The 26,236-nt window shown below is 36.5% G+C and overlaps 1 protein-coding gene across 8 annotated transcripts in view; it reads left to right on the top strand.

The window, feature by feature from the left end:
• Positions 1 to 8,929, top strand: part of pard3ab (par-3 family cell polarity regulator alpha, b) — a 124,319-nt gene extending 115,390 nt beyond the window's left edge. For 4 of the 8 annotated variants that reach the window (XM_067364206.1, XM_067364207.1, XM_067364209.1 and 1 more), the window contains 3 exons: positions 1,732 to 1,841; positions 4,245 to 4,614; positions 4,769 to 8,928. In XM_067364206.1, the coding sequence (XP_067220307.1) occupies positions 1,732 to 1,841; positions 4,245 to 4,614; positions 4,769 to 4,843 (555 nt within the window). In that variant the 3' untranslated portion in view covers positions 4,844 to 8,928. Of the gene's footprint in view, positions 1 to 1,731; positions 1,842 to 4,244 lie in introns of all 8 variants that reach the window. The other 4 variants (XM_067364204.1, XM_067364208.1, XM_067364210.1 and 1 more) reach the window with 2 other exon arrangements.
• The last annotated feature ends 17,307 nt before the right edge of the window (positions 8,930 to 26,236 follow it).

Consider the following 26,236-nt stretch of genomic DNA (forward strand, 5'->3'; position numbering starts at 1 on the left):
TCCCCTTTTTCATCCCCAAATTTTTCAAACGTCCAAAAAAATCCCCATGATAAATCTAAGTCCTTTTTTACTATGCCTAAAAACCTTTTTTGTAAAACAAAAACAAAAGGCAACAGAATAAAGATGGGTGGTTTTCTTTAATGAGTACATTTTGTTTCTTTAGCCAAATTCAGCTATGTTTCAGACATGTTTTTCTCTCCAAGAGATGACAGGTGAGAACAAACAGGAAAATTTCCACTTTTTCCTGACCACTAACCATTTTTCATGAGTGTTTGTGTGTCAACGTTAACATCATTGGCTGTTATAAATCATATACCGTTACTGCATTCGTATCAGACCTTTAATGCCGTAATCTGTTTAGCAAACAAATTGTACGTTCCTGTGACACTGATGTTGTTTTAGGCAGTGGAGTGTGCTTGCGTGTTAATGAACTGGGCTAAATGACCCGACTCCACACATCCTTCATCCTTCAACACCTCTGTCTCCACGGCAACACGGCTGGCAAGCTGTGTCAATCAATCCCAGCATGCTGTTCTCCTTCATTAGAGTTAATGGAATTCTCCGTGTGGATCGGCTCTTGATTGAGCATGCCTGGGACGGCATTCATCTGTTTGACTGAGCGTGACGAGAGCAGGGAACTCAATGTAAATGTTGCCATAAAAGAAATGTATTCTTATGGGTCATGAGCAATTTACCGCAGTTACACTGTTCTGAGTGCGGAACAAAGCCGTCAGTGTGTGTGTGAGAGAGAGGTGGTGTTAAATGAGTCTTTTATTGTTTATAATTACACCCTTATGTTCTGTGCCGACCAAGTGTGAATGTGTGTGTGTGATTTCTTAATGAATTACATTACAGAAGTGCTTCATTATTTTATCACTACAAATCCCCCTCACCATAAAATGAACTAATATTCACTCAATGTTCATCTAACATCCAGCTAACATTTATCTAACGTTCATCTAACATCTGCTATACGTCCTCATTCCAGCCTCACTGTTGTGTGCATAATGTATGTAGGCGAGTCCCTATAGCTCAACCAGTAGAGCGTGTCGCTCGCAACGCCAAGGTCATGGGTTTGATTGCCAAGGATCACATAAACCGATAAATATAAAGCACTGTAAGTCACTGGATCTTAGAGGGATAAAACTAGCACCACAGGAGATGAAAAATGTATGAGGGTTTATAATAATCTAATATTTCAAGTAGAATTTTATTGTAAAAGTATATATTTTTATAAATGCAAAACCAGTAAAATCAGTTTACTTTTGTAGTTTGCTTTTGAAAGTGAATGTCAAGCAGAATATAGAAATAAATAGATCTGGAATAATTGTAAATCTTTGAAATGATGTGGTCATTTGAATAATGGATAATAATTTTATAATAATTATTGAGGGCTGTAATGTAGCTGTAATTTTGTTATGAAGAGCAATAACCAACTCCATGAATATTTTATGGGTTATAATCTTCTCTAATGGTTTCATTAACCGCTGTAATGCGCTAAAGGTCATAGGACTGGTAATAATGTTGCATTCAAACACTCATTTCTGCACTAATGTCACTGACCTCTACACAAAAAAAAAAAAAAAAACATCAATGAAACCTGGTAAGTGCTTAGCTTAAGTGTCTGTACGTTCATAATGTTCCTTCCATAACTCCATAAAGTTTTTTTCTACTAAACTTTTACCTGTTTGTGTTAAATTGACATGGTAAAAACTCTTGTTTCTGTTACAGTCGCAGGCTTCATCTGGCCGTCATTCGGTATCTGTGGAGGTGCAGTTACAGAGGCAGGAAGCCAGAGATGCTTTCACACATGCTCAGAGACAGTACAGCTCTCTGCCACGGTACGTGTTTGTTTGGAATGTATTGAAAGGGTGCTTGTTGTCATTTATTGGGTGACGCACTTAAACAACCTCATAAAATCAAAATGAAAGTGACATGTGAAGGCCAAGTATGGTAACCCATACTCGGAATTTGTCCTCTGCATTTAATCATTCCAAGTTAGTGCACACATATTAGGAGTAGTGAATAGTGAACACACATACTCTGCAAACTGTTGACACACACACCCAGAGCAGTGGGTAGCGATTTTACTGTAGCACCCGGGGAGCGAATGGGGGTTAGGTGCCTTGCTTAAGGGCACCTCAGTCATTTCGTGCAGGTATTGAGAATCAAACACACCCTTCGGGTTACCAGTCTGACTCTCTAACCATTAGGCCATGACTGCAAAAGCTTTGTAGTTTGTATTCCATGTCTGTTAGCTGTAAGATAGTATGATTTTTAAAGAAATTAAAGCATTAGTTCACCCAAAAATTAAAATTTTGACATTAATTACTCACCATCATGTTGTTCCATTCCCGTAAGACTTTCATTCATCTTCGGAACACAAATTAAGATATTTTTGATGAAATCCAAGAGTTTTTTGACTCCCCTATAGACATCAATGTCATAACCACTTTCTAGGCTCAGAAAGGTAGTAAAGACGTCGTTAAAATAGTCCATGTGACTACAGTGGTTCAACATTGTTGTGAAGGAACGAGAATATTTTTTGTGCACAAAAAACTAACAAAAATGACTTAATTCAGCAATTTCTTCTCGTGTCAGTGCCTTCTCTCACGTGAATAGCGAAGAGACGAAATTGTTGAATGAATGAATTGTTGAAAGTCATTATTTGTTCTTGCACATAAAAAGTATTCTCGTCGCTTCATAACATTAAGGTTGAACCACTTTAGTCACATGGACTATTTTAACGATGTCTTTACTACCTTTCTGGGCCTTGAAAGTGGTAATAACGTTGCAGTCTATGGGGTGGTCAGAAAACTCTCGGATTTCATTTTTTAAATATCTTAATTTGTGTTCTGAAGATGAACGAAGGTCTTACGGGTTTGGAACGACATGAGGGTGAGTAATAAAAGACAGAATTTTTGGGTGAATTAACACTTTAATAATTTTATTCTGTAAGGATGTATTAAATTGATCAAAAGTGACAGTGAAGGCATTTATAATGTTACAAAATATTTGTTTCAAATAAATGCTGTTCTTTTCATGAAAGAATCCTAAAAAAAATTAATCATGATTTCCACAAAAAAAAAAAAAAAAAAATGTAAGCAGCACAGAAATGTTTCTTGAGCACCAAATCAGCATATTAGAATGATTTCTGAAGGATCACGTGACACTGAAGACTGGAGTAATGATGCTGAAAATGTAGCTTTGCCATCACATGAATAAATTATTTTCTATATTAATATATTTTAAAATATAGTGTTAAATTGTAATGATATTTCACAATATTAATGTTTTTATGGTATTTTTGACCAAATAAATGCCACCTAGGTGAGCATAAAATACTTTTTTCAAAAACATTGTCTTTTGAATGGTAGTGTATGTGCTAGTGTACACCAATAAAATCACCCTCATGTCGTTCCAAACCCGTAAGACCTCCGTTCATCTTCGGAACACAAATTAAGATATTTTAGATTTAGTAAATGTATGTACGGTAGACTGTCCATGTCCAGAAAGGTAATAAAAACATCATCAGAGTAGTCCATGTGACATCAGTGGGTCAGTTAGAAGTTGTTGAAGCATCGAAAATACATTTTGGTCCAAAAATAACAAAAACTACGACTTTATTTGTCATTGTCTTCTCTTCCGGAATCCTTTCCATTGAATTGATTCCATTGAATCCTTTCATCTGTCTGCATTGTTAATGCACTTTTACGCCGCCGTGGTTGTTTTTGGCGATTAGGACATCCGCGACATGCACACTTACAAAAAAATATAGCAATACCAAAATACTAACAATGTAGAATAGCTTGAATACAGCGTGCGTCTCCCTCAGACTGTAAATGAAGCTCTGGCGCACTAGATAACACGTCAGCAGCGTCTTACATCAGCAGCGTCACTGCGGAGTCCTGAACCCGGATTGACAACAGACCTGGAAGAGAATACAATGCTGAGTAAAGTCGTAGTTTTTGTTATTTTTGGACCAAAATGTATTTTCGATGCTTCAACAAACTCTAACTGACCCACTGATGTCACATGGACTGCTTTGATGATGTTTTTATTACCTTTCTGGACATGGACAGTTTACCGTACATACATTTTCAATGGAGGGACAGAAAGCTCTCGGACTAAATCTAAAATATCAAATATCAATCTAAAATATGTTTCAATATGAACAAACTATTAACATCTTTAAGAACATATACACAAAGCTTCTCACCTTTCTCCTTTCTCCCCGTGTGTAGCCACCCTCGTAAGACGCCCACCCCAGCGACAGAGAGCGAGTGGGAGAGGGCGTGTCCAACCGGAGACAGTTTCCAGGCAGCTAAGGACAGCGGGCGTTACTCCAGCTACCAGGGACCTCGTTCAGTCCCGCGCACCGTTCCGCGTCATGGCTGCAGGAATGGCCTCTCTGTTCCCCCAGGAGCCGGCAGTTCTTCGGTGGGTGGAGGCTACAATGCACGTGTCCTTTTGGAGGCCCAGGAGCTCCTGCGACAGGAGCAGAGACGCAGGGAACAGGAAATGAAAGGAAGAGCCCCATCAATGCGGCTGGACTACGAATCGCAGGATTCTAAAGGGCCCCACAGACAGGACATCCCACCGTCTCCTTCCCAGGTTGTCCGACTCAGCCGTATACACACACCTGAGAAAACACGCCCGTTTTTATCATGAGAAAATAAAGAAGACCCTTTCTCCTGTTTTCAAAGAGGCAATCACAAGCAAAGGCTCACTTACAAACAATTATTTGTGTGCCACTTCTTGTACACAGACTCCCCGAGTGCCTTTTCTTTATGAGGTCACAGTGGTCCTGCCCGGTCCGACATCGGCTCATGGGTGCGTCTAGAGGCAGAAGTCTATTGGTTCGCTGTGAAGACCTTCATGCTCTGACAATCAGCCTGTTCCTCTGTAGAACCATGTAGAACTCGCAGTTTGCACAGGTTTTGATGAAGTTTTGTGAAGTAGAGCTTTTTTAAGATTTATCCAATTCATTCTTACACATCAGGTAAAACTTGTATTTGATATAGTGAGGGGAGTCGCTAGTTTTGGGGAAAAAAGGGACTGAGTACAGGGGGCCCAGAAATCCTAGCGACACCACCGGATGTAGTCACATGTTTGAAGAACTCGACAAATCTAGGTACAAAATACAGTGAGTCTCCTGGGAATCCAGTGAAAAGAGAAAATCCCAAAAATTCAATGGAAAAGAAGAGAGAAAGGAAATGGGGTCACAGATAGCAGGTCATTAATTGATGCTCCTCATTAAATTTTCAGAGCTCTTTCACACACAGACACAGAACCCACGATCCACTGCTGCCTGCCAGGTGTGTGTGTGTGTGAGTTCCTGTCTCCCAGATGACCCACACTGAATTTTTCATCACACACACCAGCTGCCCCTGTATTGACAGGCCACAGCACTGTGTGAAAGTTCAGACAAAAAGATTGTCTTCCCTCCTCCCTGAAACATGTATAAATGCACACACACAGAGGCTGTTTTAAATGGCATACTAGCATACTACCATTCCTGTAGTATGTTTAATATGCACTGTATGTATGATTGTATGTGTGCTGGGTTGCCAAGGCCCTTTGTGTGTGTGTGCACGTCTGTGTGTAAAACCTAGCAATGTGATTATACACATGGAATGAAATAAAAATGTATAGCTTGTGTACACACTTGGGGTGTAACAATATATTGTCACAATATATCGCAATACAAAAATGCAACAATATGTATTGTGGATAGTGACAATATGCATTGTGTATAGTTCACCCAAACTGAAAATTACTGTGTGAGGAAAAAAATCAAGTTTTAATGTCCTTACTACATTGAAGTACTATGTAACCCTGGAACACAAAACCAGTCATAAGTCACACAGGTATATTTGTAGCAATAGCCAACAATACATTGTATGGGTCAAAATTATCATTAGGCCAAAAATCATAAGGATATTAAAGGATTAGTCCACTTTTAAATAAAAATTTCCTGATAATTTACTCACCCCCATGTCATCCAAGATGTTCATGTCTTTCTTCAAAGGGCTTTAAACGATACCAGACGAGGAATAAGGGTCTTATCTAGCAAAACGATTGGTCATTATTGAAAAAAATACAACTGTATGTGCTTTATAAACACAAAATATCGCCTTGCACATACTTCTGCTTTTTGAAGTCCATTATAAGGAGAATAATCCTGGAATGTTTTCATTAAAAACCTTAATTTCTTTTCGACTGACGAAAGAAAGACATGAACATCTTGGATGACATGGGGGTGAGTAAATTATCAGGAAAATTTTATTTAAAAGTGGACTAATCCTTTAAGTAAAATCATTTTCCGTGAAGATATTTTGTACATTTCCTACTATAAATATATCAAAAATGTATTTTTGTGAGCGGATATGCATTGCTAAGGACTTCATTTGGACAACTTTAAAGGTGATTTTCTCAATATTTTGATTTTTTTTTTTTTTTTTTTTTTGCTATATTGTCCTATTCTTACATCAATGGAAAGCTTATTTATTCAGCTTTCAGATGATGTATAAATCTCAATTTCAAAAAATTGACCCTTATGACTGGTTTTGTGGTCCAGGGTCACATATAATGTTGAATATAATGTATAATAATGCAATGGGGGAAATATTTGTGGGTCCTGGTAATGCCAAATGTCTTATGCACTCAATGACAGAGTGCAAGCATATTTGTCTAAAAAAAAAATCTGTATTTTCAGCTTCAGAATCATGAATATTTTTATTCCAAGTCCAAGCCTGTTCATTTCCACCCCCAATGTAATACCAAATTTAGTATTTTAATCAACAGTGCATTTTTTGTTACCCTTTTACCGTATGTCTTGGAGTATCACAATAATATCGTATCGTGATATCGAATCATGAGTGTATCGTTACACCCCTAGTACATACACATTACAAACACACACACTTTTTTTTTTTTAAGTCTCTTTTTCTCACCAGGGCTGCATTTATTTGATCTAAAATTCAACAAAAACAGTAATATTGTGAAATATTTTTACAATTTAAAATAACTATTTTACTATTCTATTTTAAAATATAATTTATTCCTGTGATTGCAAAGCTGAAGTAGAACCATTACTTCAGTGTCACATGATCCTTCAGAAATCATTCTAATATGCTGATTTGCTGCTCAATAAACATTTATGATTATTTTCAATGTTGAAAACATTTTTTTTTTTTCAAGATTCCTTGATGAATAGAAAGTTCAAAAGAACAGCATTTATCTGAAATACAAAGCTTCTGTAGCATTATACACTACCGTTCAAAAGTTTGGGGTCAGTAAGAATTTTAATTTTATTTTTTTGAAAAGAAATTAAAGAAATGAATACTTTTATTCAGAAAAGGATGCATTAAATCAATCAAGTAAAGACAGTAAAGACATTTATAATGTTACAAAAGATTAGATTTCAGATAAACACTGTTCTTTTGAACTTTCTGTTCATCAAATAATCCTGAAAAAAAATATTGTACACAAATATTTTGTACAATTGTACACATTAAATGTTTCTTGAGCAGCAGATCAGCATATTAGAATGATTTCTGAAGGATCATGTGACACTGAAGACTGGAGTAATGATGCTGAAAATTCAGCTTTGCCATCACAGGAATAAATTACTTTGTGAAATATATTCAAATAGAAAAGTTATTTTAAATTGTGATAATATTTCACAATATTACTGTTTTTACTGTATTTTTAATTAAATAAATGTAGCCTTGGTGAGCAGATGAAACTTCTTTTAATAACATATATATATCATTTGTTCAGACTATCAAATTGGGACTTGGATTTAAAATAACTGCACAATATGCAGTACACTAGTATTCCATTTCAAAAACAGCCACACACTCCTCTGGAGCACATTTTAGATAGATTGATTGACTTTATTGATCATTTAAGATCTACTCTTACAGCCTGTGCCACAAGCATCACTTAAGCCCCGCCCTCTTAGCATATCAGCTCCGCCCCTAACAGCTGCAGAGATGGTGAATCTGCATGAGAGTGATGCGTTTGAAGTTCTCAGACTAGAACTTTGAGTCTCTGATAGTTCTGGGCTTTGAATCAAGAGCTCCCGTTGAGCTGAGACACTCTGAGACTGGAGTGTAAGAGGCTAGGTCAGCGCTCTGTGTGTGTGCGTGTGTGTACTTGCGCGGGGGCAGTGCCATATGAGCCAGCCGATGCTCGTTTGACACATAACAGTGGGACACATGGTGCGCAACACACACTACTGCCCAGGCACAGATGGTTGGGTGCGTTTGGTGTGTGTGTGTGAAAGGATATCAAGATGATAACATGAAAAGAGCCTCAGTACGACACGACTAAACAATCAAGACAATTACATTTTTTTTTTTTTTTTTCGTCTTTGTTCCTCCGTATCCAGTATGGAAATTTGTTCCTGATCTTGCCCTGCTCATCCTGTTTTGTACATTCACCCCTTTTGTTTTGCACCTTTTTAAATGTCAGATTGTAACGATTTTAATGAAGAAGCGCTAAATTCGTGGAGCCTTTGACACAGGTTCTTTTATTTATGTGTGCATCCTAGGCTAGCAACCATCTTCATATGGTGTTCTAAAGGTCAGAGGTCATGAGCGGGCAGAGATATGGAGTTTCCAGTGGACTCGTGTCTGATTTTCTGTATTTTTTGTGTTAGTTTGTTTACAGGACTCTGTACAGGGTTTTTCGGTTTTTGTTTCTGCCTGTGTCTGATATCTTGTGTTGTTTATACGCTGTTCAGAAATTGGTGATGTTTAGAAACACAGCAGCTGTTTGGACTGTACAAAACTCTTGTAAAATAAAGGAAGGGGATGCTCTTCTGTTTGACGTACACTCTGTGTTACGTGTGTGTGTGTGTGTGTGTGTGTGTGTGTGTGTGTGTGTGAGAGAGAGAGTTCTACATCATCCATTAATCATCTGCTTTCCCCCCCCCAAAAAAAGTTGTTTTCGTGTGTCCTGGAGTTATTTTGATGCCAGCTGTCCTGATCATGAAATGTTGCTGATCTTGTTTGCTCCTTCTGCCTTTTTTTTCTAGAATTTTCATTTGCTTTGCATAATTAGTCATTCTGTCATTGATGGAGAAAAGGTCATCGGGGTCAGAGGTCAGTCAAAATAGAAAGTCTGTCAAGCTTTCACTCAGTTTACTTCCTGATATGCCACACATACTCCTCCTTACTTCTAAAAATCGTTACATTAAAACAAGAAATGAGAAATCTGTTCTTATACAGAAGAAATACTGCAGCAAAATTATTCTCATCACATTTGGATGCATTAATGACTTGATGAAGATGAAACAACATATTAGACTAGTCTGATGGTGTTTCCTGTGCTAAACTTATGTTTTAAGACATTTCTCAACAGCAAGAAAATACAAAGATTTATACAGTGGGTACGGAAAGTATTCAGACCCCCTTAAATTGTTCACTCTTTGTTATATTGCAGCCATTTGCTAAAATCATTTAAGTTCATTTTTTTTCCTCAATAATGTACATACAGCACCCCATATTGACAGAAAAACACAGAATTGTTGACATTTTTGCAGATTTATTAAAAAAGAAAACTGAAAGTCATGTGATTTCATCAGTTTAGGCGTTTGAGATCCGAATCACTGATTTAAAGCAAAAGATTCGTAAAGCTCAGAAGCTTCATGAAGCAGTGTTTTGAAATCGGCCCATATAGCTATTGTTGAAAATACATTATTTTGGGGTTTTTTTGGTGCACGAAAAGTATTCTTGTCGCTTTATAATATTAAGATAGAACCACTGAACTCACATGAACTGATTTAAATATGTTTTTGCGTTTGAATGGCTTTGCTCTCAATGCAGGCCTCACTGAGCCATCGGACTTCATCAAAAATATCTTAATTTGTGTTCTGAAGATGACCGAAGGTCTTATGGGTGTTGAATGACATTAGGGTGAGTAATAAATGACTATTTTCATTTTTGGGTGAACTACTAACCCTTTAATAATTTGTGGAAACCATGGCTGCGACTGAATATGCCTACTTCCACTATATAGTAGGCGAAAAACAGTATGCGAGCAGAGTAGTATGTCTGATTTCATAGTATTCATAAACGGCATTGAAAAGTACCCAGATGACCTACTACTTCAGGCGAGATTCTGAAGTACACATTCAATGGACGCTTTACTATCCCATGAGGCCACGGGAGAGGATTAGTGAATGGCAGTGAAGTGTCGTAGGTAGGTCACATGACAATGACAATATGGTGGATGTAGTACGTCCGAATTTCATTGATACTACCCACATTCATAATATATAGAATATACTTTTTTAATGGTTGCAAAGTAAGTTTCAAAGAACAAATGTAGTACCTACTATACAGTATGCGATTTTGGACACAGGACAGGATTCTTTGATAAACCAAAAGTTAAAAGACCAGCGTTTATTTGAAATCTTTTGTAATATTATAAATGTACTTACTGTTACTTTTGATCAATTTAAAGAGTTAGTTCACCCAAAAATGAAAATTCTGTCATTTATTACTCACCCTCACGTCATTCCACACCTGCAAGACCTTTGTTCATCTTCAGAACACAAGATAAAATATTTTAGTTAAAATCCGATGGCTCAGTGAGGCCTTCATAGGGAATAATGACACTTCCTCTCTCAAGATCCATAAAAGTACTAAAAACCTATTTAAATCGGTTCATGTGAGTACAGTGGTTCAATATTAATATTATAAAGCTACGAGAATATTTTTGGTGCGCCAAAAAAAACAAAATAACTTATATAGTGATGGCCGATTTCAAAACACTGCTTCAGTAAGCTTCGGAGCATAATGAATCAGCATGTTGAATCAGCTGTTCGGAGCGCCAAAGTCACATGATTTCAGCAGTTTGACACGCGATTCGAATCATGATTCATGATACGCTGATTCATTATGCTCCAAAGCTTCCTGAAGCAGTGTTTTGAAATCAGCCATCACTAAATAAGTCGTTATTTTGTTTTTTTGGCGCACCAAAAATATTCTCGTCGCTTTATAATATTAATATTGAACCATTGAACTAACCCTTCAACACTTCCAGATGACCAGAAAGCTACTAAAGACATATTTAAAACAGTTCATGTGACTACAGTGGTTAAACCTTAATGTTATGAAGCGACAAGAATACAACGCTTTTTCTGCGCCAAAAATTTAAATGGTTCACCACTGTGGGGCGTGACTTTGGCAGTTTGATATGCGCTCCGAACCACTGATTTTGTTTTTTGGCGGACAAAAAGTTCATGTGACTACAGTGGTTCAACCTTAATGTTATGAAGCGACAAGAATACTTTTTGTGCGCCCCCTAGTGGTAAACAATTGAAATTTCGAAACACTATGATGTAATGAAGCCTCCTTTACTGAAATCACGTGACTTTGGCAGTTTAATACACGATTCAAACAACTGATTCAAAACAAAAGATTCGTAAAGCTTCGAAGCTTCATGAAGCAGTGTTTTGAAATCTCCCATCACTAGATATTGTTGAATAAAGTCCTTATTTTGTTTTGTTTTTGGCGCACAAAAAGTATTCTCGTCACTTCATAATATTAAGGTTGAACCACTGTAGTCACATGAACTGTTTTAAATATGTCTTTAGTAGCTTTCTGGGCATTGAAAGTGGAAATTGTCTTGCTGGCAATGGAGACCTCACTGAGCCATCGGATTTTATCAAAAATATTTTAATTTGTGTTCCAAAGATGAACGAAGGTCTCACGGGTTTGGAACAACACGAGGGTGAGTAATTAATGACAGTATTTTAATTTTTGGGTGAAATAACCCTTTAATGCATCCTTGCTGAAAAAAAAAATGAATTTCTTTAAAAATCTTTCTAACCTCAAACTTTTGATTGTAGTGTACATTGTGCAATTTTCACAAAACAAAAGGCAATCATGCAGCACGACCAGTTTAGCCTGAATCACTGATTGGCAGAATTGGAATCATTAAATTCCATACAATTCCTATTGCTACTGAAACGACAGGTGCATTATTTTAATATTTAAAAATATGTAAGATAATATTTCATATTACACCAGGATAAGAATGAAAAGAAAAAGATAGAGAGAAAGAAAGAAAAAGGCGTTGGACTGGAGCAGATGGAGCAGCCCTTTCTCCAGATGTTTGAAGGTGCCACTCTCACCTGGAACCTAGCAACAGATGTGCTAATTACACACACCGACACACACACACTTTCTTTTTTTTCCTCACATTCATTTTTCTTCTTCTTGTGCTTTCTGTCTCACACATAAACAACTAGATTAAAAAACTGAATATTTCTCACTGGCACCCAAAAGCAATATCCAAACGTTCTTGACTTTCATTTTTTTTTTTTTTTTTTAAGTATTTATGAGAGGGGCAGAGAGGTTGTCTGTTTCGGCATAGTAGATGTTTTTGCTTGCGTTTGAGGTTTATAGCTCGTAAATGAAAAAGGGCTTATTCTGACCGTGGGGCAGAGCGCACACACACTGCAGGAGAGTCTGACAGGCTCATCTCTGAGACAAAGTGGTGTGCAGGGGAGCAAATACCGTTTGGAGAGCAAATTCAGGAGAAGCAAAGCCAACTGTACCTGAACGGGTTCACGTTTAGCAGAGACTCGTTTCTGCTTCACTGGATCAGTGGCTTGATGAACTGGGTAGTTCAGATAGAACAGAAACATTTTGAGATCTTTAATGAACAATTAATGTAGATAAAGACTGCCAGCAGCCTGTTAATATCTAGAAAACAGAACAGTATTGAGTTTTATAGTACAGAATTAAGTTCTAGCACTAAACAATAATAATTAAGCAATCAATAATTAACCCATTTGATCCTAAGCAGCATTATTTATATATTGTATATGCTATTTTTATATTTTCCCTTTTACTTTTAGATTTTTTGTCCTTTTTATTAGCTTTTTAATGTCTATATAGTTTAATTTATTTTTATTTTAGTAATTTTAGTACTATGACTTATACATGTTGCCTTGGCAACTAAATGAAATAAGTGTAACATTTGTTTAAGTTTGTTTTTCCATCTAATATTTACATTCTTTTTTTTATTTCAGCTTGCTTTAATTACTGGAAGCTATTTTTAGTTAACAATACAACAGTGATCTTAAATTATTACCCACAAAGTGAGCATGTGTATATTACTCCTTGGATAGACCAATGAAATGAATCTCCATGCCTTTTCTAAAAAGTTTTTAAGATGTTAGTGAAAGTATATGTGGTTTATTTTTGGTCACAGTTGTAACCGGTGGGAAATAACAAAGAGAAAGAATCAAAATTTGCTCAGTTGCTCAATAAGACCCAAAAGAAAATTGCAAACAATAAAGTAACATGATTTTAATATTTTTTACCAGCAGCAGACATTTTTTGGAGGGAAAAAAGAAACCATAAACCAGTAATAAATGCCTTTTTTTACTCTTCATTTTTAAAATGGAATTAATCAGTTACATATTTAAAAAAAAAAAAAAAAAAAAAATCAGCTCTTAGTTTTTCCACTGGTCACATGCTTTTTTGTGTTTGTATTTTGATAGACATAATTTTCGAGCGGCAAACTGGAATTAAAGGGATAGTTCACCCAAAAATGAAAATTATCATTTACTCACCCTCAAGTTGTTCCAAACCTGTATGAATTTATTTCTTCTTTTGAACACAGAAGAAGATATTTCGAGGAATATGGGTAACCAAACAGCTGATAGGCCCCACTGACTTCCATAGTATGGGGACAAAATACTATGAAAGTCAATGGGGCCCATCAACTGTTTGGTTACCAACATGTATGTTATAGGCTAAATAACATGTTATGGCCAGATATGACAGCACTACTGCATCAAATATCGCTGCTGCAGCTAAGTATCTCTTCAGCAAGCCGACGTGCATACTGCCGCAAATAAAACAGAAAGTAAGACGCTGATGCTCAAAACACAGTCATCTTCATTAAACGTAATGAGACTAAATGATCTTACCAGTGCTGTTGCTGCACTCTCCCCTATTGCGGTCTTTGATGTTAAAATTAGCTGATGATCAATAAAATGCAGCTAATTGCTTTCAGTGATGTGAACGCTGTTAAATTTGCATATAGTGCGGGAATTGAAGATCGGATTTATTTCCGTTTTGCTGAGACACATTTATGTGGCCAAGTGTAAATGGAATCATTTTGATAAATCAGATAGCTATTTGATCTGTGAAAACACAGGTGTAAACAGGCCCAAAGTATCTTCTTTAGTGTTCAACAAAAGAAATAAACTCATACATTTCATGTTTGGGTGAACTATCCTTTTAACAAGCTGTGATCATGTGACTATTTACATGATAAAATGCACAAGGTCAGACTTTTATTTATAGTTGGTATAGTCCTTTTAGACCCTTCAAACTTTTTATGTTTTTTGTTGTTAAAAGCATGAGACTCAGATAAGTGGAATGGGAAAAGTGCAAGGTCCAAAGTCCCATTTTTTAAAAGTTGAACTTTTAACTTGAGCGCCATGATTTTAGATGTGAGCGCAATGGTTAAAGACATCCATCTAACACGTGTTGGAAAAACAATGGTAAAGCGGCGCAGAATGAAAAAACGCATTCTGTTTGCACTGTCCCTAACTGTTCATTTATTTATAACTTGAGTTTGAAACTTGAAAAAGATTAATTCAGAATTCAGCTACTGTCATTTTCTCCGGAGATCTCACACAGAAAAAGGAGATACTGTGGGGTGTGTGATCTGTCATGTGAGGGTCAAAAAGGATAAAGAAGCTAAAAATTGTATAGTTTAGAGGACAATGCAGTGAAAGAAAAGAGAAAGATAGAGAGTGACAGAAAGAAAGAGTGACCTACATTCTGAAAATCACTATTCATTACCGTTTATTCACAATTTCTTCCCAGTGTTTTTCCATACTACAGATTTAATGAAGATGCATCTTGTTTTCAGCTCCTGATTGGACACATTGCAGCTTCATTCATCCTGTCAGAGCAGCGCGGTCTTTCTGTTTATCTCTGCCCTTCATTTATCACGCCATCCAGTCAGTGAATGAATAGTCCTGCTATTGTGGGCCGCAGAGAGAGATTTAAGAGGTTAATGAGCACGTCCACAACGAGTCAGAGACAATCAGCCCACCACGGTACGCCTCGCTCTCTCGCTCCATGCTAAAATAGTCTCTCTGTCAGCGTGGTATTGTCTAAGACTCTCAGTGGCCATTCACTCCACTTGAAGAGATTGACTCTCACAGCTGTAACGCAGCCAATAGCTTCAGTCCTCAGCAGCGGTTGTCAATGAAAAGTGCTCTTATTAGATTTCCAATTTCAGCTTTGCTCAGAAAACCATTTATGAGATGGGGGAAGGGGGCGGACACATGGAAGTGCATATAAAAAGAACAAATCTCTGATTTCCAGCTTCATAATACATCATTTTACTACACTGCTCAATGGAGCACTTGATTCTGATTGGACTATTGTAGCTTTCAGATATTTTTATATAATGATTTGCTGGAGTCATGTCTTTCAGATCACTCGGTGGTCTTCCAAGGCAAGTCAATATTTCATATCATTTTATTTATTTGATGAGTAGCCCTTATTTGATTATGCGGAATAATGTGCAGTTGGCAGAAAATAAATGCTTTTTAAAAAAAATAAACAATCAGCACCTGTAAAATGTTTTAAGTGTGTAATTTTAATGGTTTCTGCCAAGAACATTCAAGGATTAGTTCACTTTTAAATGAAAATTACCTCAAACTTTACTCACCCTCAAGCCATCCTAGGTATATATGACTTTCTTCTTTCTAATGAACACAATCGGATATATATTAATAAATATCCTGGCGCATTCCGTGCTATATAAAGGCACTAAGCGGGATCAACGAGTATGAGTCCATCCACATCCATCCATCATAAACATACTCCACATAGCTCCAGATGGTTAATAAACGTCTTCTGAAAAGAAGCGATGCATTTGTGTCTGGCGGAAGCTAGATATTTTACTTCATAACTTGTTAAATATGGATATTTTTTTACACAAATCCATCGATTCGCTTCAGAAGGCCCTTATTAACCACCAGAGCTGTGTGGAGTACACATTCATGGAGGCTGGATGTGGATGGAAGCAGTTTCTTCAGCTTCATACTCGTTGGTATCGCTCACTGCCAATATAAAGCTCGGATGCGTCAGGATATTTATTTATATATCTACTATTGTGTTCATCAGAAAGAAGAAAGTCATATACGGGTGAATGATGAATAAGGTTTTTAAAAGTGTAAAAAAAAAAAAAAAAAAACATAATGGAGAGATAAAGAGGATCTTTTCGTCAACTGAGAATCCAAAGACTGTTACAGAGCGCATACGTAAGAACAACCCCCCTGTATCACGCCATCCATTGGATTCGCTGTATCGTGTTAGTGGATTCATTATGTCGGACTCACCGCAGGTAACTCATAATCTGCAGTTGTTACTCCTGTCTCCGGACAAAAACATTGCATGCGGCGCCTGTGGAGTGTGGAAAGTTACTGGAAGCGCGCAGCCGTGCTTGTCTCTCACAAGGAACGTCACGGCAGTGATTGACAAGCCAGAGGGCCAATCGTTTACGCAATGATCGCGTAAACGATTGGCTGATGTTTTTAAGGCCCTACCTCGTGCACAGATGATGTAAATTAATATTATTCCTTTCAGTGCACCTAATAAATAGTCTTTTATTACTTAGTAAAGACAGTTTCAAGTAATATTGCAAAAATGCATAAAACAAAACATCCTCTTTAGCACCTTTAGGTGTTAACAATGAGATTATGTGGTTTTTATAATCAATTAACACAGCTTTTGTCATTTTTTACAAGATGGACAAAATTTATTTACAAAAAAGTCATTCGGTTTAAACAAAATTTTACTGAATGACACTTTTGGTTATACCGAATGACGATATTTTAAACAATGCTAACAGGCTGATATCTACCTAGCAAAAGGTCAATAAAACATTTTATATTTAGTACAAGTTTTTAAAATATTACAACATTTTCCATGTTTTAGCAGTTGACCGAATGATCTGATGTTTCGGGATATGCATATGAGTAAGTGAAATAGTTCAAAGAGTTTAAAGAGAGTTAGTTACTTTGCTTCATGACCATGTGGTCCTTTGCAGGTGTTTGAATGATGTCACATCCTGTCACATGATATTGATCGCATGACTTGATCCAAAATGATCCCTTTATATTGGTTACTCCGAATAACATCAATGAAATTCATTTTTCCAGACATTATTTATCATAACAAAGCAATGACTTCTACGCATAATTTTAATACCATTTTGCACTATGTTGTTATATGATGTTTTAAAATCATGCCAGAATAAAAAATATATACATTTATTACATTTTAAGATATTTTAATCACAAATGAAATGGCTGTATTGGATTTAGACGGTTAAACTGAATAAGATTTTTAGAAATAGTATTTAATGAAGTCTGTGTTTCCTTGTGTAGTTTTTCATGGGTTTCAGGGGATGTCATGCAACCTGTTCATATTGATGCCTGCATAATTTAGAAATCTGTTATTTAAGTGAGTTTGATTGGACTTGCGGTCTTTGACATGGGCAACAAAAGATGGTACGCCTTTTCTCCTCTTTTAAAAGTTGATAAACCTATTTATTTAACTCATCAGTCACATGGTTAGTTACATACTATTTATTATTTGAATTTAGCATTATATTTTTCATAAAAGATGTGCAACCAATTTTTGAGCCACCATCTCTTTCACTGGCAGGAATTTGTCCTCATTTCTGATGTCTTCGGGCAAAAGCTATAGTCATATGATGCAGGAAGTGCTTTAGGATCATGACACAGTTTCTGTTGGGTTAAAGTGCTGTTTTCCTCTGATCAGGGATCAGTTTTGCTGTACATGGTGATGGAAAGATAGTCTAGGATCAGAACAGAGAGAATATTCCACCCCGGGGTAAATGTATGATCAGTAAATGGCGATGGATTTTTTCTTTTGCTATGCTAAAAGCACACTGATAATTGGTCTGTTTGTGCTGAGTGCAGACTGCTATGCTTTACACAGACGACCCGTCACTGCTCACGCATGGAGAACTGTGTCACCAGTTACACATGACAGCTTTGTGTGTCACTCACAGTCTGGAGGAGAAACCTGCCAGCTGGCCAGATCGTGACACAGATCTTCTTCATACTCTGACTCTAACTTTGGGTCTTTTGTTATGTGTGTTCACAGAAATCTTCTTCACTGTTTCAGTCAGTGAACGTTTTGAATATTTGTCTAAATCTGTCTCTTACAAGGTAACCTGCAATTATAACTGTACACAGGTGGGAAGCTGACGTGTCCTGCGGTGTGACATGCTTTGTTCCATTCAAAACTATTTTTAACAGCATTTTCTAAAGCTTTTAGAATTATTATGCATGCAGCTTTTAGGGCTGTATTAATTGAAAGACTTTTAAAAACGTTTTTTTTTTCTTTTTTTTTTTTCACTCAGCAGGACCATTTAAATTCATTAGTGAAGGTTAAAAGGTGTTAAAAATCATGAAAAAAACCCCACCATACCCCATTATAAACTCAAATTAAACAAATTAGTTCGATCAAATTAACTTTTGAGTATTTAGAACTTTCTTTTTCTTTTGAGTTCACAAAGCTAATTTTAAGTAATCTGAATTGTTTCACTGTTTTGAGTTCTATGAACTTGTTTCTTTTAATTTAGACAAACTTAAAGGTGCAATATGTAAGAATTTTGCAGTAAAATATCCAAAAAACCACTATAGGTCGTTTGTTCACTTGAGTACTTACAATATTCCAAATGTTTCCAACTATTTGTAAATCGTGAGAAAATTGCAATTTTAACCAAGGCTCCAGGACGTGTGAGGAGTCGCCTGTCAAATGCGTCATACCCGCGTTACCCTCATCCGTTTTTATTTTGTAGAAACCATAGAAGCTTTAATATTTACATGTTTTAATAGACAAGGGAACAAGCGGTGCCGGCGACTTTGGCATAATAAAAGTCCAGCCACTCGCGGCCTCGTTCAGCTCCCACAACACTCGGCTCTGCTCTGCTTCATACTACAATAACGTAAATAATCGCATCCATGAACATGATTTCTTCCCGAGTCTTATCCCCATTATTTCCACTGCCTGTGATATGAAGACCATATGTCCCAAACTCTAACGCTCAAACTTGGCGTCATCAAGCTACGCCTTTGAGTTGATTAGGCCTCTAGCGATCTCTAGCGGCACAAAAATATTACATATTGCACCTTTAAATTTACTTGAAACTGGGCTATTTTCCAGCATGCTTTGCCATGACACTCGAAAGGGTGAGTAAATGCTATAAATGTTTGCTAAAATTGATAAAAGTGTTAAATTATGTTTTTTTTGTGCAAGATTAATGTTAAGTGGGAGAGGTTTAGTAGTGTTTAATGCTTTGCTCTGCTAATTTAGATGAGTTTTGCTTTTATAAAACAGTTACCACACAATACAGTACAAATATTAAAGCCAACTTTCATGAAGTAAACTCTTACTAAAAGCCTTCCTTCCACCAGACAAAAACATTATTACGCCATTAGATGGTCAAAGACTATCTTTATGAGTGTGTCAGTCAGTAGTGAAGACTTTTGCATTGAAAAGACCGAATTGTTGTGAACACGGAACAAGACGCAACTGACAAATGCTTTGACTAGCGCTGTCAGTCACGGGACAACCGCTTAACTGTTAAAAGGACAAGATACATTTAAACAGATTTTTTATTATTAACATTGGATTGACCTAGAGGAAAATGCTTCATCTGAATGTAGGTAATAAACTTGCTCACTCTACCTCTTTCTCACAATACTCTTCTACATAATACATGAGCTTCAATGAACAATATCAACTGACAACAAACGGTTTACGTTGCTAAGAGTGGTTGCAAAGGGTGTTGTGTAGTGATACACAGAACCGTTGGGTGGAGCGATCATAGCCGTGTTTTATCGTGAATAAGCTATTGACCAATCAGAATCAAGCACAAGAACTAACCATTTTATAAAGCTAGTTAAATTGCCACTACTAAAAATATTTAAATTGAGATTACATGATAATTTTGTCAGCTCCAATAACCTTGTGGACAGTGCGCCGACATATAGTGTTGTTGCACTTCAGGCGACATGAGTTCAAGTCCTGGCTTGCGGACCTTTTCTGACCCCATCCCCTTCTTTCTCCCACTTCTCTTGCTTACTATCATAATAATATTTTTTTTTTAAATTATGTAACTGATTTTGCCAATGTATTCGGGTTTACAGTGTACCATCCAAAAGGGGATCAGTAAGATTTTTTTTATTATTACATTAATACTTTTATTCAGCAAGTATTTATAATGTTTCTTGAACACCAAATCATCATATTAGATGGATTTCTGAAGGATCATGTGACACTGAAAACTGAAGTAATTCAGTTTTGCCAACACATGAATAAATTAAATTTTGAAATATATTAACATATTTTTTTGATCAAATGAATGTAGGTTTGATGAGCATAAGAGACTTCTTTCAAAAACATAAAAAATACATATTACCAACCCCAAATTTCATTTTTAAGAATTCTATATTATTCATATAAACCTTAACTTTTTTACATTAAGCAAGATGTTAGGTTTATATGAATAGTTAAACCTAAAATCTTGATTAAAACATTGAATCAATAAAACATTAAGGAACATATTACATGTCAAGTGTTGCGATAACATGACAACCTTTGTAAATCAGAATTTTTTCCTAACCAGTCACGACCACAAAGAATGATATTTCTGTAGCATTGCGCTCCACATACGTAAACATTCAGTTTCACAGAAACATTAGTTTCACATTCAGTGTGGGCAGCCAGATTCCTTGTTGCTGGAAACTTAGAACACAATATTATACATCAACCATCCGGGCACATTCAAAAAACTAAAATAATCTGAACATCTGCCTCAGAAAAATGGGAATCCCTGAGCTTAAGTGACCATCCTGCCTACATACGGACACATCAGTCAGAAATCATCTGGCACTTTCCCACTGTGAAGTTAACACCTGTTAAAGCACCTGTTACAATCTCCGGAGATATATCATATGCTTAAACCTTTCTCTCTCTTTCCTTCTCACGTTTTCTGTTGTCTTGGAACAGGTTCTGCTTTAGACAGACTTTGTCAACCCTATGTGTTTTTGTGGTATGTGCTCATATATGTGCGGCTGTCATAAGGAGATTCTCTAAAGTGATGTATTATCTCTTTAAACTCTGAAATATGTTGGAAGCCTCACTGTTCTTTGCATATGGATCAAAAGGTCAGCCCTTGTGCTTTAACTCAAAGGTCACATTCAAGTATGTCAGTCTTAACTGGAATTACATCATGTTAGCAATGGGACTGCTGCTCTATGCCTGAGAGGGGAAATGAAAGCGGCTTTGATCGTGACCTCGGGCAGAGACACAAGACAAAAGCCATAACTCACACACTCACACACTACCGGCTGCTGTCACACCGTTCTGTTTAGCAAATCTTTCTCTTTTTAGTAAATCAGTGTTTTCACATTTAAAGAGCACATGCAGTGCATTCAACAGACAGGTTTTTATACCAGGACAGTCTGATTGTACCTGTCTGTGTGTTATGTGTGACGTTCAGCATGATGGGCCCGTCCCTAATCTCACACTTGTCTTGTAATTTCCACTCAAGCACAGCCAAGAAGTCCATGGCATTGTAGGGTGTCCCATTTATCATTTTAAGATTAACATGGGTATTTACAAGCACTACTTTACAGCCACAATGTGCCATTTAACCTGTATGGACTTCATAGCAGCCCTTACAAAAAAGAAGTTTATATAAGTGTGCTGTTAGTATACTTCTTTTCTACTAAAAATACGAATCTATACTTCCGACCTACTTTTTATGTACTTGTCAGAAATATACAGTAGCCTACCTGTTAAAAGTTTGGAAACATTACAGTTTTTATGTTTTTGAAAGAATTCTCACCAAAGCTGCATTTATTTATTAAAAAAATAAGGTGAAAACAGTCATCTTGCTAAATATTATTACAAATAAAAAGAATTGTTTTCTATTTGAATATATTTTTAAAATGCTGTTAATCCCTGTGATTGCAAAGCTGAATTGCAAAGCTGTCTTCAGTGTCACATGATCCTTCAGATATCATTCTAAAATGCTGATTTGCTGCTTTTCTTATTATTATCAATGTTGAAAACAGGTGTGCTGCTTCAACTGTGCTGTGCTAATTTTTATTATTATTATTATTTTTTTTTTTTAGATATTTGTGCTAGGTTAACAAGAAAAAAAAAGACTCAATGAGAATGTTTTGCGGTATAATTTCTCTGGTTATAGGTTGTCTTTATGTGGATAAAATCTGCAGATTTCTTACTGTTGGCTACCAGAACCTGGGTGTAGCCTACCATTCAAACATTAAATCTGCACTATTTTTCAAAACTTTGGGGTCATTCAATTAAAAAATAACAATAATAATACTTTTGTTAAAATTAAATTTAAAGATAGGCTAGCCTAAACTAACGTTTTTGGTTAAAAATGAATAGCCTACAATTTAAATAATGGGAAAATACATCAACGTTCTTCTTCCAAAACGTGTTTTTGTCTTACTCTAATTGACTATGTTAAGTCTATTATAATATAAGTTATATTTTAGACCTGACGGGATGGTTTTCGCGGGAAGTCGCGTATAAACGTCACTCACTCCTGCACGTCTCGTCATATCCATAAATATACAGAAAAGTTGTTCCGTATACTTTGACGTGTTTGAGTGGCATAGCATAAGTACGTTGGTTGTCATAACCGCCGAGAAACGGCATTAACACTAAATCTCTAACCTTTGGGGAAATACCCGCCGTTTAAAAAAAAAAAAAAAAAAACGCATAACCGAGGAGAGTCTGCTGACAATGAACATCGACTTGGCTTTTCAGAGATGGCAAGAACTGAAAGATTTGAAATGTTGTAAAAGCGACGCGAAAATTGTGTATTTGTTACTCAGGTGAGTAGGTATTTTATTGAACAGAAAAACTGTCATTTGCTTCTCTTTAAAAGAGTTCATTGTAAAATCTAAAAAGGTTTAGATTTTGTAAAGCATTATCTATCTATTGTGAAGGGTCATTTATCCGCACAGTCACGCGTGCAGTCGTGTGTTTCTGCTTTTTATTCAGCTCCAGCAATAGATGGATGCCTTTGTCTATATAAGGGATTTTTCTGGAATGTCATAAGTTATTAGTCCATTCCAGTATGAATGAAACAAGTGTTAAGCTCCTGTTGAAAAAAACAGAATATGCTGGTTAAAGGGATAGTTCACCCAAAAATGAAAATTTGATGTTTATCAGCTTACCCCCAGTGCATCCAAGATGTAGGTGAATTTTTTTCTTCAGTCGAACGCAAATTATGATTTTTAACTGCAACCGCTGCGGTCTGTCAGTCAAATAATAGCAGTGATTGGGAACTTCAACTATAACAGTAAATAAAACTTGCTTAGACAAATCAAAATTAAACCCTGCGGCTCGTGACGACACATTAATGTCCTAAGACACGAAACGATCGGTTTGTGCGAGAAACCGAACAGTATTTATATCATTTTTAACTCTAATACACCACTATGTCCAACTGCGTTCAGCTTCCTGCTAGTGAGGTCAAAAAACGCGTTCTGAAGACGGAAGTGATGTCTTGCCCATATACTTCAATGAGCGTGAGACATCACTTCCGTTGTCAAAGCGCGATCAGACCTCACTAGCCGGAAGCTGAACGAAGTTGGACATAGTGGTGTATTAGAGGTAAAAAATTATATAAATACTGTTCGGTTTCTCGCACAAACCGATCGTTTCGTGTCTTAGGACATTAATGTGCCGTCACGAGCCGCAGGGTTTAATTTGGATTTGTTTATGGAAGTTTTTTCGACTCTTATTGTTCAAGTTCCCAATCACTGCTATTATTTGACTGACAGACGGCAGCGGTTGCAGTTAAAAATCATAATTTGCGTTCGACTGAAGAAAAAAAGTCCTCTACATATTGGATGCCCTGGGGGTAAGCAGATAAACATCAAATTTTCATTTTTGGGTGAACTATCCCTTTAAGGTAGGTTTTGAAGCTGGTTTATGCTGATCCTAAACTGATCCTAAGCTGGTCCAGGACCAGCATAAAACAGCTCAAACCAGCATACCAGCTTCAAAACCTACCTTACCCCAGCATATGCTGTTTTTTTCAACAGTTCACATCGACTCATTTTGAATAAAAATAAAACGTCAGGCCATGCATAAACTACCTAGTCCCTTTGAATTTAAATCTGTATTCTCATTGGCCCATGAAAACTTCTAACACACTTTGCCAAAAACATGTGCTGGGGGTGAATTTAAGTTTTATTAAGAACGTCCCCCGCATATTCTACGTTTCTTGAGTAGCAAATCAGCATTAGAATGATTTCTGAAGGATCATGTGACACTGAAGACTGGAGTAATGATGCTGAAAATTCAGCTTTGACATCACAGGAATAAATTACATTTTAAAATATATTGATATAGAAACCAGTTATTTTAAATTTCAATAATTCACAGGATTGCAGTTAAACAAATAATAAATGCAGCCTTGGTGAGCATAAGAGACTTCTTTCAAAAACATTAAAACAATCTTTCTGACCCCAAACTTTTGAACAGTGTTGCTATACTGGAACTGGAAATGAAAAGAAAAGAGACCAAAGGGTTACCCACATTAACCATTGGACTTCACAGTTATATTTCCTCTCATGTTGGAATAAGCAGGACACAAGAGACAGAGGTCCAAGGGCCAAGACTGACAGGTTATCGCCTCACAATCAACTTCAGAGAACATCGAATATTCTCACAAATAGCAGATTGTGCCCAAGAGAGGCACTTGAGTTTTAAAAACGCATGCAAATGTGCACTGCATGAAGAATGGAGCAGATTTTATCTAGTATATCTCGAGGGCTATTTCTTATTTCCGTCTATCAAATATTCAGGACTTGATTTGACACATTTGGTAGTACAACACTAGAATGCTTAAAACTAAAATGTGTCTTTAAGCTTGCAGTCTGTTTGGCTGCAAGGCGATAAAGCATTTTAAATTACATCTTTGTGAATAATTCTATTATTATCTATGTTGTTAGAGTCCTGCCTTAGGGAAAAAGGCTTTTAGACTGAGCTTCTCTTGTGGCACACAGACATATTGTCACACGCTGAATGCTAATATTCAAACTAACTTTGACACACTGTCTTACTGGATGTCCACATCTCTCTATCACACACACTCAAAGGATGCGTATTTCTTTGACTACTACACAGACTAGTTATGAAGCCTGTCAGCTTGATTAGCATCCATGCTAGCATCAGCGCTAACACAATAAGTCAGCAGAAGGCCACTAACCCCTGAATACTCAGTCATGAATAGCGATGTGAAATCATTTTGTGATGTCTGTTTTGGGCAACCCAGTCTCATATGAAAACGTATCCTGACTACGTTGGTCCAAAGTGCAAAACGTAGAGGGGTTACAATAATGGCCCTTAAATTGTATGACTGTTACATTTTTTTTTTTTGCCTATTGTTTTGCGTCCAAGTCACGTGACTTTAGAGAGCCCGGCCGTGAGAACAAAAAACATGGCGGACATTTCTCTACTTTTTAGTGAAAAAAACAATATTTTGAGTTAGTTTCTGCATAAAAATAAGTTTTGATTACATTTTTAGCGAGAAATATATATTCTATTTTCATAATATTCACTCAGTGAATGTACATAATCACTCGCTTGCGCGTTGTTGCAAAGATTTATCTGATCTCGCCAGAATAATGTGAAACTGCTACGTTTTGGTTGCTATGAACAATATTTTGAGTTAGTTTCTGCATAAAAATAAGGTTTGATTACATTTTTAGCGAGAAATATATATTCTATTTTCGTAATATTCACTCAGTGAATGTCAACCCGTTCTCACTCCTGACCGTTCTCACGCTGAAGAAGTCTCCTTCAGAACACATCGCGATATTTGGCATCAGTTCGCGTGTGCTGGATGTTGGTAAGTAGTCGTAAATACGCTGTTCTAATGTTTGATATAATGTCTTTTCTGTTTGCAGATATTAATCAGATTAACGTTAGCTCCCTCATGTTCAGTCACTGCATTATATCTGTCACCTCCGCTGAGGTTTTGCTTTTCATTGCTTTCTATATTAAATACTAAACTAGGGTGATTAAACACTGTCACGTGACGTGCAATATATTGCACAATATATATAACATATTCAAATCAGGTTCAAAGT

The sequence above is a fragment of the Chanodichthys erythropterus genome, chromosome 16 (genome assembly GCF_024489055.1).
Source record: "Chanodichthys erythropterus isolate Z2021 chromosome 16, ASM2448905v1, whole genome shotgun sequence".
NCBI lineage: Eukaryota > Metazoa > Chordata > Actinopteri > Cypriniformes > Xenocyprididae > Chanodichthys > Chanodichthys erythropterus.